The following is a 15,251-nucleotide window of genomic DNA, read 5'->3' on the forward strand; positions in this document are numbered from 1 at the left end:
ATGATCAGGAAGCTTTCCTCTATCTCACTGTCTGTAATGGGAAGGAAGCGTAAATGCTTGATAAGCACGTTTTTATTTTAATTTTTTTAATGAAAAAAATCATTTAATATTTTTCCACGGGTGAAGTTTTTACTGTTCAGATCCTTTCAGACATTTTTTTTTCTGCTTGGTTCACGTCTTTCAGGATCATCAGTTTGAAGATCCTCTCTAAAGCCCTGTTAGAGTGGCGTTTAGATGCAACAGTCGCAGGAGGGTTTGTTGGCCTGTTGACTGTTTAATGTTTTTTTTAAGTTCTGTAATAATTCGGTTCAACTCAGTTTATTTCTATAGCGACAGTGGAGAGGAAAAACTCCCTTTGAACAGGAAGAAACCTCCAGCAGAACCAGGCTCAGTGTGAGCGGCCATCTGCTGAGGCCCACTGGGGTTCAAGGAGACAGAAGCAGACATAGAAAAAGAAGCATAGATACAAAAGGCAACTGTCAACCAGCTCCACAGGCGGCCCCGTCCAGGAAACACACAGCCAGGCAGACGAGCTCCGAGCCAGCTCCCATGTCAGAGGATGAAGAGAGCACATCCAGTTAGTCACAGTCAGAGAAACAGGACTACACTGGAAAACAGGCCAAGCTCCAACATCTAGAAACAAAGGTGTTGATGGCAGCAGCACAGCTGATATTTCTCTCCAGGATGGAGTCACAGCCAAACAGGAACAGACCAGATGAAGCTACTATGAGAAAAAGCAGAGAGAGCAGAACGTTAGAGATTGAACTAACAGATTCTGCAGAGAGGGAGAATAGAGATAGAATGAAGCAGAATGATGAAAAAGGGGTCCCTATGTCCTCCAGCAGTCTAAGCCTATAGCAGCAGAACTATAGAGATAGCTCAGGATAACCTGAGCCACTCTAACTAGAAGCTTTATCAAAAAGGAAAGTTTTAAGCCTAGCCTTAAAAGTAGACAGGGTGTCTGCCTCACGGACTAAAACTGGTAGTTGGTTCCACAGGAGAGGAGCCTGAGAACTAAAAGATCTGCCTCCCATTCTACTTTGAGAAATAGAGGGTGTTGAGTCTATTTCTTTAATGCTGAGAGTTTTTTTTATCACTGAAGAGGCTAAAGAAGTTGCTCATGTTTGTCTCTTTGCATCTTGCAGCCGAGGCTTTGTCCCCCACAGGAGCTTCTCCCAGCATCCGCAGACCCACTGAAGGTAGGTCTCCTTCTGGTGTTTAAACTAGAGGGTGAATAAAAAGGTCAACAGGGTTCACCTCAAAGACAGATCACCTTGGTGATCAGCTCTCTGTTGTCCTACATCCACATTTATACCTAAAGATGTTAATTGGTTTGGTTTGACATTTCTAAGTAGACATATCTTAGAATAAACAAAAAGGGAGGTAATATTCAGATGTGGAAGGAAGCAGTTTGGCTCTGAAGATTTTCTTTTCATGACTTCCTTTGGTTGTGGTTTGTTGGACGTGTTCAGCTGGGAGTTTGGTGGAGGACATCGGTGAAATGATCCTTCAGCTCCGGAGACAAGTGGAGAGCCTGTTCAGCATCAAGTACGGTAAGCAACCTGTAATCCTCACCCACAGCAGGACGGTTCCCTTCATGTTCATTGAATTTATTATCAAATAAATAAATGTTTCCTAAGTTATGAATCCAGAATAATTAGATGTGTGGGAGGAGCTGTATGCAGGCTGGTTACACTACATCTGCTTGAAACAAAAACGACAAAAAGAAAACCTTATTATTATTCTGAGATAACATGCAGAATTCAATAGTAATTTAATTACTTCAGTTTTTCTAACTTGTTGGTAAAATCGACTAAAATTCTCAATTAATTCATCTAATTGATTGATTGATTGATAAAATTTATTGATCTCACCGTGGAGAATGTATATACATATATATACAAAGAGCAAAGGTTGCTACGTTGAAGAACCTAATATTTAAGACATATTTTCAGTTGGTTAACACTTTTTTGTTAAGTATATAATTCCACATGTGTTATTTAATAGTTTTGATGCCTTCAGTGTGATTCTTCATTTCCCATAGTCATGAATATAAAGAAAACTCTTTGAATATATATACAAGTTGTTTAAAATGTGAAAAAAAATAGATGCTGCTTCAGGCTATAAAGATCCACGATCGTTAAGGCATCCAGATTTTTGGCTTCTTCTTATTAATTGATCATTAATTGCAGCTGTAAACCGCTCTGTGGTTGTGGATAACCTTCCCTAAGGCCGGGGAATGGCAGTTAATTCTGTCCGCCATTTGTTGATATGATCAGTCTATGCTTCACTCTACATCTCTGTTCATAACGCTTCACCTCTGCTGCTAACAGAAATATTTAACCAACTTTCCACCTCCCTCACCGACACATCCATCTCTGCCTCGGTTATGCTACGTTCAGACCGGGGGCAGCAAAAGCAGCAAAATCGCGTCTGCTGCTTCATTTTTGCTGCTTGTACCAGTGAATTCTGACGCGCGTCTGAAGCAGCTTTGCTGCTCTGCCTGCGCGGTCCAAAAGTGTGTCTGACGCGCGTTGGGCGGAGCTACACTATCCTTTCTCTGCCTTGCAGCTATATTTGCTGTGATCAGTGGGAATAAAGTAGTTTTAATATGTTTTTAAGTGAGAAAATACACCTGAAAACTTCATCAGTGGAGTCAGTTCATCCAGATTACAATCCTGTCTCCCAATGTTATTTCTGTCGGAGCCGCTCAGACCCCCACATACCAGCGGTGCGCCGACAGAAGGAATCCATTCATCAGCAGCCTCTGGCCGGGTCACCTCCTCGCGGTTTACCGCGGTGGCTGGTAGGTGTTTTTCATCTAAATAATCAGATCTGCAGGCACCAGAATAATAAAAGCAAACATATTCTGCCGGCAGATGTATATATTTTAAGTTAATTATGCGTTAATAAACTGTTTAAGAGAAGTGATCAGAGCAGTCTGTGTCATCAGCGCTGTGTCTCTCTCCCAGCCAGCTCCCAGATCAGCTTCTCTGATTGGTTGACGCGGCGCGTCGAGCAGCAAAAATTCAATTTTTCCATCTCGAGCAGCAACGAGTTTGCGGCGCGTCACGCGCGTCAGATGCCAAAACGCGCCCGACGTGCTGCTTCAGCTGCTCAGACGCGCTGCGCTTGCTGCTCGAAACGCGCCGCGGGACCTTTTGCTGCGCCTTGACGCGCGTCAACCATTGACTTTGCATGTAAACTCGCTGCTTCTGTCGCGCCAGCTGCCCCCGGTGTGAACGCAGCATTAGACAGTTTGTTTTCCCCTCTCTTTCATGTGGTTGCCATTGGTAACCATTAAACGACATTGATCAGGTGGCTCAGTTAAATACACAGTGACATTCCTGCGGTGCTTTGTGTGGGACGTGCAGCTGGCCGAGTGTGAGGTGGAGCTTTGTGCTCCCAGGTGGAATTTATCAAAGAATTTAGCTTGTTTTTCTGCTTTCTCCCGCTTTGATAAATCTAAAATATATTTCGCTTGAATAATTTTTCTGCCCCTGGGCCCTTTGTAGACTTTTAATGTGGAACCCAATCTTTCATAGATGTAGACCTCTGGTCCCCTGTGGTCCACTCTTAAGCCTGGTTTATACTCAGAAACCAGGTCGTCTGCATGTGTGTCGCAGTTAACGCAGATATGCCCCGCCCCTTCCGCAGGCATCTCCCCAAAATTATAGGTGACGAGCAGACAGGAGGCCTCTGATTGGTCAATTGTACATCCACTCTACTCTGTGTATTTCCTGTTTGGTTCCTAATGGCAGAAACTGGCTGTAGCTCCGTCCACAGCGCCTGGAACACCTCAGACACGATCCCAGACACCGTGCAGGACGCTAATTTGTCGCTCTGTGCGATGGTCTGTTGCTTTGCACCCGAAGGAAAAACACGCAGCACCACGGCCAGTCTTTGGGGAACACTCACGGGTGAATTGTGTGTCGTCCGCCGTTGGATGAGGGGTTGTAGACGGCGAACAAGCTCATCAAACCGAGACACGGACACCAGCAATCCTAGCTAGTTCCTAATTGTCCCTCTGGCTTGGACTAATGTAGCGCAGAAAACGTTTCAATACTGGGCATAAATCAAAAATATCTGCGTCATACCTGCGACAAGCTAACTGCGACACACTGCTGTGGGACGATAACCAGCACCTAAGACTTAGACTCCTCTTTATTTATCCCTTGGGATTACTCCTTCAGGGAAATTCTGCTTCCAGGAGCTTATAAAGAGAACAAAAAAAGTTTTAATGTCCTGGAATATGTTTCCTTTAGATATAATAATATCTGCACAGTAGAGTGCTAAGGGATAACAACACAGTAGTTGAATTGGATTTTTGCACTTGTATTGCAGAAATACAGTATACTGCAGTATAAGGCCTATGGGCACATGAGTGAAAATAGGTGATGTTTTGCACAAGATGTCCAAAGAAGGGGGTTTGGCCCATGTTTCTCTTCCTATCACCTCCTCCTTTTTCCAAGTGACGAGTTGTACAGCTTGATGCCTTGAGGAGCAAAGGAGTTAAGCAGTCTTTTGGTTCTATATTTCTTTTATGTGGTCTTAGCACCATTTAGGGTTTTGCATAAGGCTCCAGGCTGGTTCCCACAGCTCACCCTAGAGGTCACTGATTAGCGGACCAAGGTCTGGATCCTCCTGCTGGCTAATCCAGACCCAACCTGATTTAAAACACTTATAAATTACTGCATGTTGTCCAGCGACAGTGTCTCATTTCACCTGCTCCTCTTCTCCTGTTAATACGGTAAAGCCCTGGGGAGCGTCCGGCTCCAGGCTGCACGTGATCCAAATGAGCCAATGAGCTGTCAGTCTGGGTTGCTGCTGCTGCTACTTTTAGACACAGCAGGCAAACCTGTGGCAAGCCGGGCGATGGGAAAGAAGGAGAAGACCATGAGAAAAAGAGAGCAGAGAAAGTGTGGACTGCTGGAAGAACTGCGGTGAACTAGTGAAAGAAAAGTGAAATGGCGTGCTCAAAGATGACCCTGCACATTTAGAGGATGTTTGGCTCAACCTGCTGCTGTGAAGCAGGATTCTCCACCATGAACAGAATCAACAATAAATCTGGATCCAGGCTCAAAATGAGCTCCTTGATATGTGCTTGAGAATGGCTTAGTCTCCGGTTAAACCCAGGTTTAAAGCCTTGCAGGGCAGCCTAAAGCCCACTGCCAACATTAAGACAGAAAAAAGACAGAAAATAACAAACCATCAGTTCAGGGGTTTGAGAAAATATGAGAATCAGGAAATTATCTATAAACCAAACTGAACGATTGTTCTCTAATAAAAAAACACTTTAGATTTTAAAATGGAAAAATGTTCTATTATTTATATATATATATATATATATATATATATATATATTTTTTTTTTTAAGTCAATGTAGATGAGGTTTTTATCGATGCATAAAAACCTCATTTAATTTCAGTGTTAAATTCTGTTTAAAGTAACAGATAATAATTAAAATTGTTTCCAGACCTTTACTGGTTGATTTTCTTTTTTTTGGACCCTGCTGGTTTTTAATTTGTTTCTCCTGAACTAGAACTTCTAGACTGATTCCTGTGAAAAAAGCAAAACCAAAAACAAGACAAGAATCTGCATCATTTTATAACTAAGAAACCTTTAGATGTTAAATCCGCCCTCTGGTGTTATCCTTTATTTTATGCTGTATTTTATGTGATATTCCAGAGAACCGCGGTGCATAAATAATGTTACTAACAGCATCTGTTAATATTAAAAGAACTGAAAGCTTTAAAGCAGAGGCAGGGTTAGGGTTTAATCTCTAGACATTCATTACACCAAGAGCAAAAATAAAAGCTAGCAGGAGCTCATATGTCTTCATTTACAGCTTCCACTGGGTGATGGATTGGTTCTATCAGCTTAAGCACTTCTGCACTTTTAAAGATTAAAATGTTCACAATACAAGTGGATCTCAATAAATATTATGAAAAAGCTTATCTAATGTAGTTATTCAGCTCAAAATCTGATAATAGTCATTTCACACAGAAAGATGCATTTCAGTGATGATTTGATGATTATAGCCTACAACCAATTAAAGCTAAAATGCTGTTCCTCAAAGAACAGATTATACAATAGAATCAATACAAATATCTTTAATATAGCTGCATCATGGCCTGTTTTATCATGGGGGGGGGGGGGGCACCAGCAGTAAGGATAAGCCTCTAAAAGAGGCTAGCTGTTGGAAGAGAGCTACATCCAATAGGGGAAAGTTTAGCGGGAGGAAAGGGCGGGTCAAAGGTTGCAGGTAGGGATGTTATGAGATGAGCCGAGGCTTCGGGGCGTGCGTCCAGTAACGGAGGGGGCGTATCCACGAGGCGCGTATTGACGCATGATTCATTTGGGGGAGGAGCCAAAAGAATGGCGTGTGAAGCCTTGCTACCCCGCCATACAGGGCCGGTTCTAGCCCTTTGGTTGCCCTAGGCGAGATTGAGTTTTGCGCCCCCCCCCCCCCTCACTTTTGCCGTGCGAAATACCAGTACGGTTTTCAGCATCTGTTTAGTGCTTCATTGAGTTGTGTTTACAGTTCCACAAAGAGTGCTGTGCGGTGGATTGTGCCTACAGTTGTGCAAAGTGTGTGTTACAAAATTGCAAATTGAGTGCAAAGCAGTGTTTGTTCTGGAGTGATGCATAGACAAATACCAGAATAGGTTTCAGTACCTTTTCTTTTTTATTATTTTAAATAATTTATTACACACTCAAAGTTAGGACTGTGCAAAAACACTTTTAACCATCTGTAAGGAAACTGACGGACGCTTCATAACCGGTTTAATTCGCTTTTTTTTCTAATTGTATGATTAATGGGAAGTAAGTGTAACGCTTATTAAGGCTAGGCGCCTGACTACAGCCAAAAATAATAGGCACTCAGATAGGTTCGTCTATGGAGCCCGTGGGTGTGAACAAAATACCGTTAGACAAAAGTATGTTTAAATTATTGTATTCAAGTTTGAGTTTTATATATATATATATATATATATATATATATATATATATATATATATATATATATATATATATATATATATAGGAAGATATGCAATATTAATAATATTTATAATAACAGTGATTTTCTATAATATAACCAAAAACAAAACAAGGAAAAAAAAAAAAGCTCAGCAACAAAAACAATAAACCCTGATGTCACCCAAGAGTTTCTATTTTGGTCCATTCATGAATCCAGGGTGATCAACAGTCCATCAATTAATATCTGATTGATTGTTTTGGGTTTTGTTTGTCCATGACCCAGGGCAAATAGGTCCAGAATGAAAAAATAGCTTGGTTCATTTAAATCCTACCGCGAAGCTGCGGTGATCCGGTAGCTCGCCATCCTGACGTGACACAGGGGGTGGAAAAAAAACCTGACCTAAACAAGGTCATAAATAAAAATAAAACAAATTAGCTGTCATGTTTAAACATTGTTAAACTGTTATCCAAAAATAAATAAACATTCAACAATTACAAAAAAATAAATAACTACATTCCATAAAGTGTTTCTCATGAATTTTTCAAATGAATTTCAAATTAAAGATCGCGATCAAATTTAAAGTTACATTCAGATTCAAATCAAAGGTATAGACCTTATTAAAGTTACCAGTACAGATCAAATTAAAGTGCACTTTCAAATTATACTATATAAATTGACTTCCATATCATTTCAATAAACAATTGTTTTTTTTTTGCTCTTATTTCGTTGCGCAACTCAGTGGCGGCTGGTGAAAACTATTTTTGGTGGGGCTGATATAGCCTAGTGTATGTCTCCAACTAATCCGGAATAAGAATTCAAATAAACAATTGGACAATACATACAATTTAACAGTAATGATTTAATTTACTATATATTAACAGTAACAGTGATGATTTGGGTCACTGTGACGGGGTTCTTTGGCCTCCAAGAATCCAGTCTCAGTCGGGTTACCGGTGTTGGTGATTTATTGAGCTCAAAAACTCAAAACAGGGTGCAAAAGAAACTAAACATGTACAAGATACTCTGGGCCTCAGCCTCCCTCCAGTTAGCAGCAATGTAACAAAGAAACAGAAAACAAAAATTGCCGCTTTTCTTCCCACAGCCCTCATTAAATAGTTTAAGCCCCTCACATCAGGCTCTCTTATTTCTGATTTCTTCTCATTAATCAGTTTTGTCCATATATTACCTCCACAAACAATTGATGTACAAAAACAAATAATTTTTACAACTTAATTCTTTTACACAGATTCATTGACTTATTCAATTGCACCAAACTGGGTTTGAACCCAGCAAAGACGCAGCCAGACTGAAGATGACAAGTCCCCGTAGCATAAACACGTACACACACACACACACACACGGCTAACCCCACTGAAATATTAAGTGTGCACCCTCAATATGCCAGCAGGTAACCAGGAACAGCTTGTGTGTTTTAAGTTAATGGAGCTACTGGTCTCAGCGCGAGTGAATTGGTCCTCACAAACACAGTATAACAGGAATGTGTGTGTGGCGCGCAAAGTTAGAGAGGTTGTTTTAAGCGACGAGGTGGATTCGTCACAGTCACAATAACCATGACATGAAATGTTCATATCCTACAACAGGGATGTTCTTCTGGCAAACGGGTAGATAAATAAGGATCTCACCGAATTTGGTGGAAGCTGCATCTCGGTCGTTACATTCGCCATCTTCCCTCTAACTGTCTGCACCTGCGCTTGGGTTCAGAAGCCTGTTAAAGCGCAGTATTTTCAGCGCCCCAATACCATAAAGTTCTGAGACGCTGATTGGCCATTAAATTCACCTAGCAATAGTACATGATTGACAGATTCTCTGCAAATGTGGGTCAGTCTGATCACAGCCCCCAGAACAGAGACGGTAGGAGTCTGTCTGTGGAAATCCACAAATTAATGACAATAGATAGGGAAATGTAGTTTATATAATTTGTTTTGCTTATAGGTACACAGTCTAGAGAGTAAAACTGACATTTATGAGTTAATTTCTAAAAATATATTTTACGTTTCTCTCTTCTTATCAGGGAGGGCGGTGCCCCAGCGCCCCCTATGGGCCGGCCGCCACTGGCGCAACTCCACAAAAAAATGACCAAGCCCAGAGTTCCATAGGCTGTTAGCAAAAATTAACAAAAAGTAACTAAAACTGTCCTAAAAGGACGAATCTACAAAAATCAAAAGGCCTATTTAATATTTTAACAATATATAATCTATTCGGCCACAAAATTAACAAAAGAAAATGACCTTTTAAATCAATAAATAAACTTTTCAGTTAATAATGCACAGACTAAGTGGGCGCGTCGCCACCGCACTTCTATTTCTAAAGAAAAACAAAATACGTAAATTAAACGACTCACCGTCGAGCGGTCGGCAGAAAACACCCAATTTAATCCTTCGGCCGTCTTGGTAAGCCTCGATCCAGCCGTATTCTTCTATAAGTTTAGAAGACGCCGAGACGAGCAGCTAGCCACAGCGACAGCAGCAACAGCGATTCATATCCGAGTCACCTGTGACCCGGAACTTAAAGGGTGCTGTCAGTTTGACCCGCCAAAATAAAATACGGGTGGAAATACGGGTTTCTTATTTTGTGCAGGTTACATAAGCCTAAGGGCGGCGCTAGAGGGCGCCCCCAACACATTTGTCGCCCTAGGCAATTGCCTAGCTCGCCTATAGCAATCGCCGGCCCTGCCGCCATACCACTAACTGCTTCTGGAAGTGTCCAGCTCGCCCAGAACTTCGGCAGAAATTCAAACAGCCTCAGCGTTCAGTCAAGATGTGGGAGTTTGTAGGAAAGTTGCTGTCAGTTGGAAGATTCTAAGAATAGATTGGTTGGAGAAATAACCAATCTAGTTGCTTAAAGCTACTTTGGTTCGATTAAACAATGTAATGATCAAAATCTGAGCGAACCAGTGGTTACAGTTGCAACATTTATGTTAAGCATTATTGCTTTCATTTGTGTAGTTACCACTGCTAGTGGTGTCATCTGTATAACATGGACTTCTAATCCTGAGGCTGATGGTTCGAGACCCGCTTTAGACTTATGAAAGATGCAATAATATTTAAGTATTTTGGCTAATGTGACTAATTTGTATTGGTTTGCCCGAATACAAATATAGATTGGGTAAAAACACTGCCAACTTGGTTAAGCCAAAAGATTGGTTGAACACACAACATCCAACTCGATAAAAAACCAAAACTGTTGAAAAACTACCGTATAATGTTTGAATAAAATGACTTACACCTTTCATTTTTCCTATCATTGCCCAATTTCACTGTCTGTTCAGCTTATTTCACTGAAATGACAGTGAACCTTAAATGATTTTACTCTTCTAAGACATTTTACACAAAAAATAAAAAAAGATGTTATTATACACACCAATCATTGACAATTTCAAAGGAACTTAAATAGGAAAAAAAAAACATCAAGAAAAAGAATTGCAAAAATCCCAGATTATATCAATAACTGTAGTTCTGCACTCCACCAGTAGGGGGGGGACATGTTCACATGAAGCCCCATGAACTCTGGGGATCGTTGAAGCAATTTGGCCAAAATGTTCGATGACTCATTAGGCTTCATGTCACCACCACTAGCTCCTGCTTTTAGATGTTGTCTCCAAAGTCTCCAGTAGCAGAAAAAAGTCTCTAGATTTGGCGCTAGGAGCTTTTTAGAAATCAAAGTGCTAGAGGGGTCTGAAAAGTGGCTACATATAGCGACTAAAGCGCTAAGTTGGCAACACTGCTCTTTGCATGGTTTGTTTTCAAATGGTTTGCTGCTGTCTGTTTGGACCCTTCTGAACATGTGCAGCAAATGGACTGATCCAATATGGTGGACACTGAGGGGGGGGGCTGAGACACACTTAATATTATCAGCGTTCTGATGGCATTTTAGCCAAAGGATTATTATCAAAAACATAATAATGTGCACAAATAAGGAATAGTTGTATTAACCATGCATGTAAGCAGAGTTTTTTGGGGCCCCCAGGAACTTGGGGCCCTAAGCAACTGCCTAGTATTGCCTAATGGTAAATCCCCCCTGGTCTGTTTAAATGCCTGTCGAAGTTCTCGGACGGTTCGAACAGCTTCTTAAAGCGGTCACATGGTATCACGGTAGCGAGGCTTTGGACGTCAGAAATTTTGGCTCCTCCCCTAAATGCATCAAGCCTTTGGGGAAATGCCTCCATTACTCCACACATGCCTCAAAGCCTCGGCTCGCCTCATGACATCACTAGCTGGAGCGCATTGCAGCCCTCCAGCAGCAGATAGAAAGGAAACTGGCAACTCAGACAAAAAGAAATCAATAAACTGCATTTTAATCAAAATATAACAAACTGACAAATAAAGTTTACTAAATGTGTGCACTGAAAATATTTCAAATCTATGCGAATCATTTTGAAAATGACAAATATAAAACAGTTCCCACTGAGCTTTAGTGTGTGTCTGTCACATAGTCGTAACATAGATATTGAAAAAGAAAACCCACCAACTTCACCATTGCTTCATTCCTGATTGCTTGTTTTAGCCGCCTTTTTTAAAGTGATGCTTGTAGTCAAATAACCTTCTAATCTAATTGTACCACAATTAGACTGGACTGAAATGCCTCTGTAACCTATGGTGGTAGATCATATCAGTCTGAATCTGTCCGTGAATTTGTTTTCGTGCAGTGGTCTCATCCTTTATAAAAACCTTCTGTTCTTTCCTTAAACTCATCCTTTATTTAGACCAAGGTCAGACAGGAAGCTTGGAACACAATGGAGTTAATTTATTTGACCGCCCAGTCAGAGAAAGACAGACCTGGGCTTGATGGCAGCTCACAGGGAGTATTTATCATCCATTCATTATTCTGTCAAAGCTTTTGTTGGGAAGCATCAGTCGACTCTGATTAACGCTCTATTTTAGGAGCTCTGCACAACTCTGCTGCTTTCACCTAAACACAGCAGCTGCATCCGGCAACGAGTCCTTCACCAAGCAGTTCAAGTTTATTTTTGGCCGGTCCTTGGCGGGTCCGTGGCTGGTCCTTGGCGGGTCCGTGGGTAGTCCTTGGCCGGTCCTTGGTCCTTGGCCGGTCCTTGGTTGGTCCTTGGCTGGTCCTTGGCCGGTCCGTGGTCCTTGGTTGGTCCTTGTCCAGTCCTTGGTCCTTGGTTAGTCCTTGTCCAGTCCTTGGCTAGTCCTTGGCCAGTCCGTGGCTAGTCCTTGGCCGGTCCTTGGTCCTTGGCTGGTCCTTTGCCGGTCCTTGTCCATTCCTTGGCTGGTCCTTGGCCGGTCCGTGGCTAGTCCTTGGCCGGTCCATGGTCCTTGGCCGGTCCTTGGTTGGTCCTTGGCCGGTCCTTGGTTGGTCCTTGGCCGGTCCTTGGTTGGTCCTTGGCTGGTCCTTGGTTGGTCCTTGGTTGGTCCTTGTCCAGTCCTTGGCTGGTCCTTGGCTGGTCCTTGGCCGGTCCTTGGTTGGTCCTTGGCCTGTCCTTGGCCGGTCCTTGGTTGGTCCTTGGCTGGTCCTTGGTTGGTCCTTGGTTGGTCCTTGTCCGGTCCTTGGCTGGTCCTTGGTTGGTCCTTGGCCTGTCCTTGGCCGGTCCTTGGTTGGTCCTTGGCTGGTCCTTGGTTGGTCCTTGTCCAGTCCGTGGCTAGTCCTTGGCCGGTCCATGGTCCTTGGCCGGTCCTCGGCCGGTCCTCGGCCGGTCCTCGGCCGGTCCTCGGCCGGTCCTCGGCCGGTCCTTGGCTGGTCCTTGGCTGGTCCTTGGCCGGTCCTTGGCTGGTCCTTGGCCGGTCCTTGGCTGGTCCTCGGCCGGTCCTTGGTTGGTCCTCGGCCGGTCCTTGGTTGGTCCTTGGCCGGTCCTTGGTTGGTCCTTGGCCGGTCCTTGGTTGGTCCTTGGCTGGTCCTTGATTGGTCCTTGGTTGGTCCTTGGCTGGTCCTTGGCTGGTCCTTGGTTGGTCCTTGGTTGGTCCTTGGCTGGTCCTTGGTTGGTCCTTGGCCAGTCCTTGGTTGGTCCTTGGCTGGTCCTTGGTTGGTCCTTGGCCGGTCCTTGGCTGGCCCTTGGTTGGTCCTTGGTTGGTCCTTGGTTGGTCCTTGGCTGGTCCTTGGTTGGTCCTTGGCCAGTCCTTGGTTGGTCCTTGGCTGGTCCTTGGTTGGTCCTTGGTTGGTCCTTGGTTGGTCCTTGGCTGGTCCTTGGTTGGTCCTTGGCCAGTCCTTGGTTGGTCCTTGGCTGGTCCTTGGTTGGTCCTTGGCCAGTCCTTGGTTGGTCCTTGGCTGGTCCTTGGTTGGTCCTTGGCCGGTCCTTGGCTGGTCCTCGGCTGGTCCTTGGTTGGTCCTTGGCCGGTCCTTGGTTGGTCCTTGGCTGGTCCTTGGTTGGTCCTTGGCTGGTCCTTGGTTGGTCCTTGGCCGGTCCTTGGTTGGTCCTTGGCCGGTCCTTGGTTGGTCCTTGGCCAGTCCTTGGTTGGTCCTTGGCTGGTCCTTGGTTGGTCCTTGGCCGGTCCTTGGCTGGTCCTCGGCTGGTCCTTGGTTGGTCCTTGGCCGGTCCTTGGCCGGTCCTTGGTTGGTCCTTGGCTGGTCCTTGGTTGGTCCTTGGTTGGTCCTTGGCCTGTCCTTGGCCGGTCCTTGGTTGGTCCTTGGCTGGTCCTTGGCCGGTCCTTGGTTGGTCCTTGGCCTGTCCTTGGCCGGTCCTTGGTTGGTCCTTGGCTGGTCCTTGGTTGGTCCTTGGTTGGTCCTTGGCCAGTCCTTGGTTGGTCCTTGGCTGGTCCTTGGTTGGTCCTTGGCCGGTCCTTGGCTGGTCCTCGGCTGGTCCTTGGTTGGTCCTTGGCCGGTCCTTGGTTGGTCCTTGGCTGGTCCTTGGTTGGTCCTTGGCTGGTCCTTGGTTGGTCCTTGGCCGGTCCTTGGTTGGTCCTTGGCCGGTCCTTGGTTGGTCCTTGGCCAGTCCTTGGTTGGTCCTTGGCTGGTCCTTGGTTGGTCCTTGGCCGGTCCTTGGCTGGTCCTCGGCTGGTCCTTGGTTGGTCCTTGGCCGGTCCTTGGCCGGTCCTTGGTTGGTCCTTGGCTGGTCCTTGGTTGGTCCTTGGTTGGTCCTTGGCCTGTCCTTGGCCGGTCCTTGGTTGGTCCTTGGCTGGTCCTTGGCCGGTCCTTGGTTGGTCCTTGGCCTGTCCTTGGCCGGTCCTTGGTTGGTCCTTGGCTGGTCCTTGGCCGGTCCTTGGTTGGTCCTTGGCCTGTCCTTGGCCGGTCCTTGGTTGGTCCTTGGCTGGTCCTTGGTTGGTCCTTGGTTGGTCCTTGTCCAGTCCTTGGCTGGTCCTTGGTTGGTCCTTGGCCTGTCCTTGGCCGGTCCTTGGTTGGTCCTTGGCTGGTCCTTGGTTGGTCCTTGTCCAGTCCTTGGCTGGTCCTTGGCTGGTCCTTGGCCGGTCCGTGGCTAGTCCTTGGCCGGTCCATGGTCCTTGGCCGGTCCTCGGCTGGTCCTCGGCCGGTCCTTGATTGGTCCTTGGCTGGTCCTTGGCTGGTCCTTGGCCGGTCCTTGGTTGGTCCTTGGCTGGTCCTTGGCCGGTCCTTGGCTGGTCCTCGGCTGGTCCTTGGTTGGTCCTTGGCCGGTCCTTGGTTGGTCCTTGGCCGGTCCTTGGTTGGTCCTTGGCCGGTCCTTGGTTGGTCCTTGGTTGGTCCTTGGCTGGTCCTTGGCCGATCCTTGGTTGGTCCTTGGCCAGTCCTTGATTGGTCCTTGGTTGGTCCTTGGCTGGTCCTTGGCTGGTCCTTGGTTGGTCCTTGGTTGGTCCTTGGCTGGTCCTTGGTTGGTCCTTGGCCAGTCCTTGGTTGGTCCTTGGCTGGTCCTTGGTTGGTCCTTGGCCGGTCCTTGGCTGGCCCTTGGTTGGTCCTTGGTTGGTCCTTGGTTGGTCCTTGGCTGGTCCTTGGTTGGTCCTTGGCCAGTCCTTGGTTGGTCCTTGGCTGGTCCTTGGTTGGTCCTTGGTTGGTCCTTGGCTGGTCCTTGGTTGGTCCTTGGCCAGTCCTTGGTTGGTCCTTGGCTGGTCCTTGGTTGGTCCTTGGCCGGTCCTTGGCTGGTCCTCGGCTGGTCCTTGGTTGGTCCTTGGCCGGTCCTTGGTTGGTCCTTGGCCGGTCCTTGGTTGGTCCTTGGCTGGTCCTTGGTTGGTCCTTGGTTGGTCCTTGGCCTGTCCTTGGCCGGTCCTTGGTTGGTCCTTGGCTGGTCCTTGGCCGGTCCTTGGTTGGTCCTTGGCCTGTCCTTGGCCGGTCCTTGGTTGGTCCTTGGCTGGTCCTTGGTTGGTCCTTGGTTGGTCCTTGTCCAGTC

General features: G+C 45.7%; 1 protein-coding gene across 2 annotated transcripts in view; it reads left to right on the forward strand.

Annotated features, from left to right (window-relative positions):
• The window catches only part of gtf2ird1 (GTF2I repeat domain containing 1), a 77,950-nt gene that overhangs the window by 51,218 nt on the left and 11,481 nt on the right, over positions 1-15,251 (forward strand). For both annotated transcript variants that reach the window (XR_005282347.1, XM_038303710.1), the window contains exons 15-16: positions 1,146-1,199; positions 1,473-1,553. Coding sequence is in view for 1 of the 2 variants with exons in the window: in XM_038303710.1 (XP_038159638.1) it covers positions 1,146-1,199; positions 1,473-1,553 (135 nt within the window). In the remaining variant the exon portion in view is untranslated. The remainder of the gene's footprint in view (positions 1-1,145; positions 1,200-1,472; positions 1,554-15,251) is intronic.

This window comes from Cyprinodon tularosa, unplaced genomic scaffold (genome assembly GCF_016077235.1).
Source record: "Cyprinodon tularosa strain WSP-4 unplaced genomic scaffold, ASM1607723v1 ctg518, whole genome shotgun sequence".
Lineage (NCBI taxonomy): Eukaryota > Metazoa > Chordata > Actinopteri > Cyprinodontiformes > Cyprinodontidae > Cyprinodon > Cyprinodon tularosa.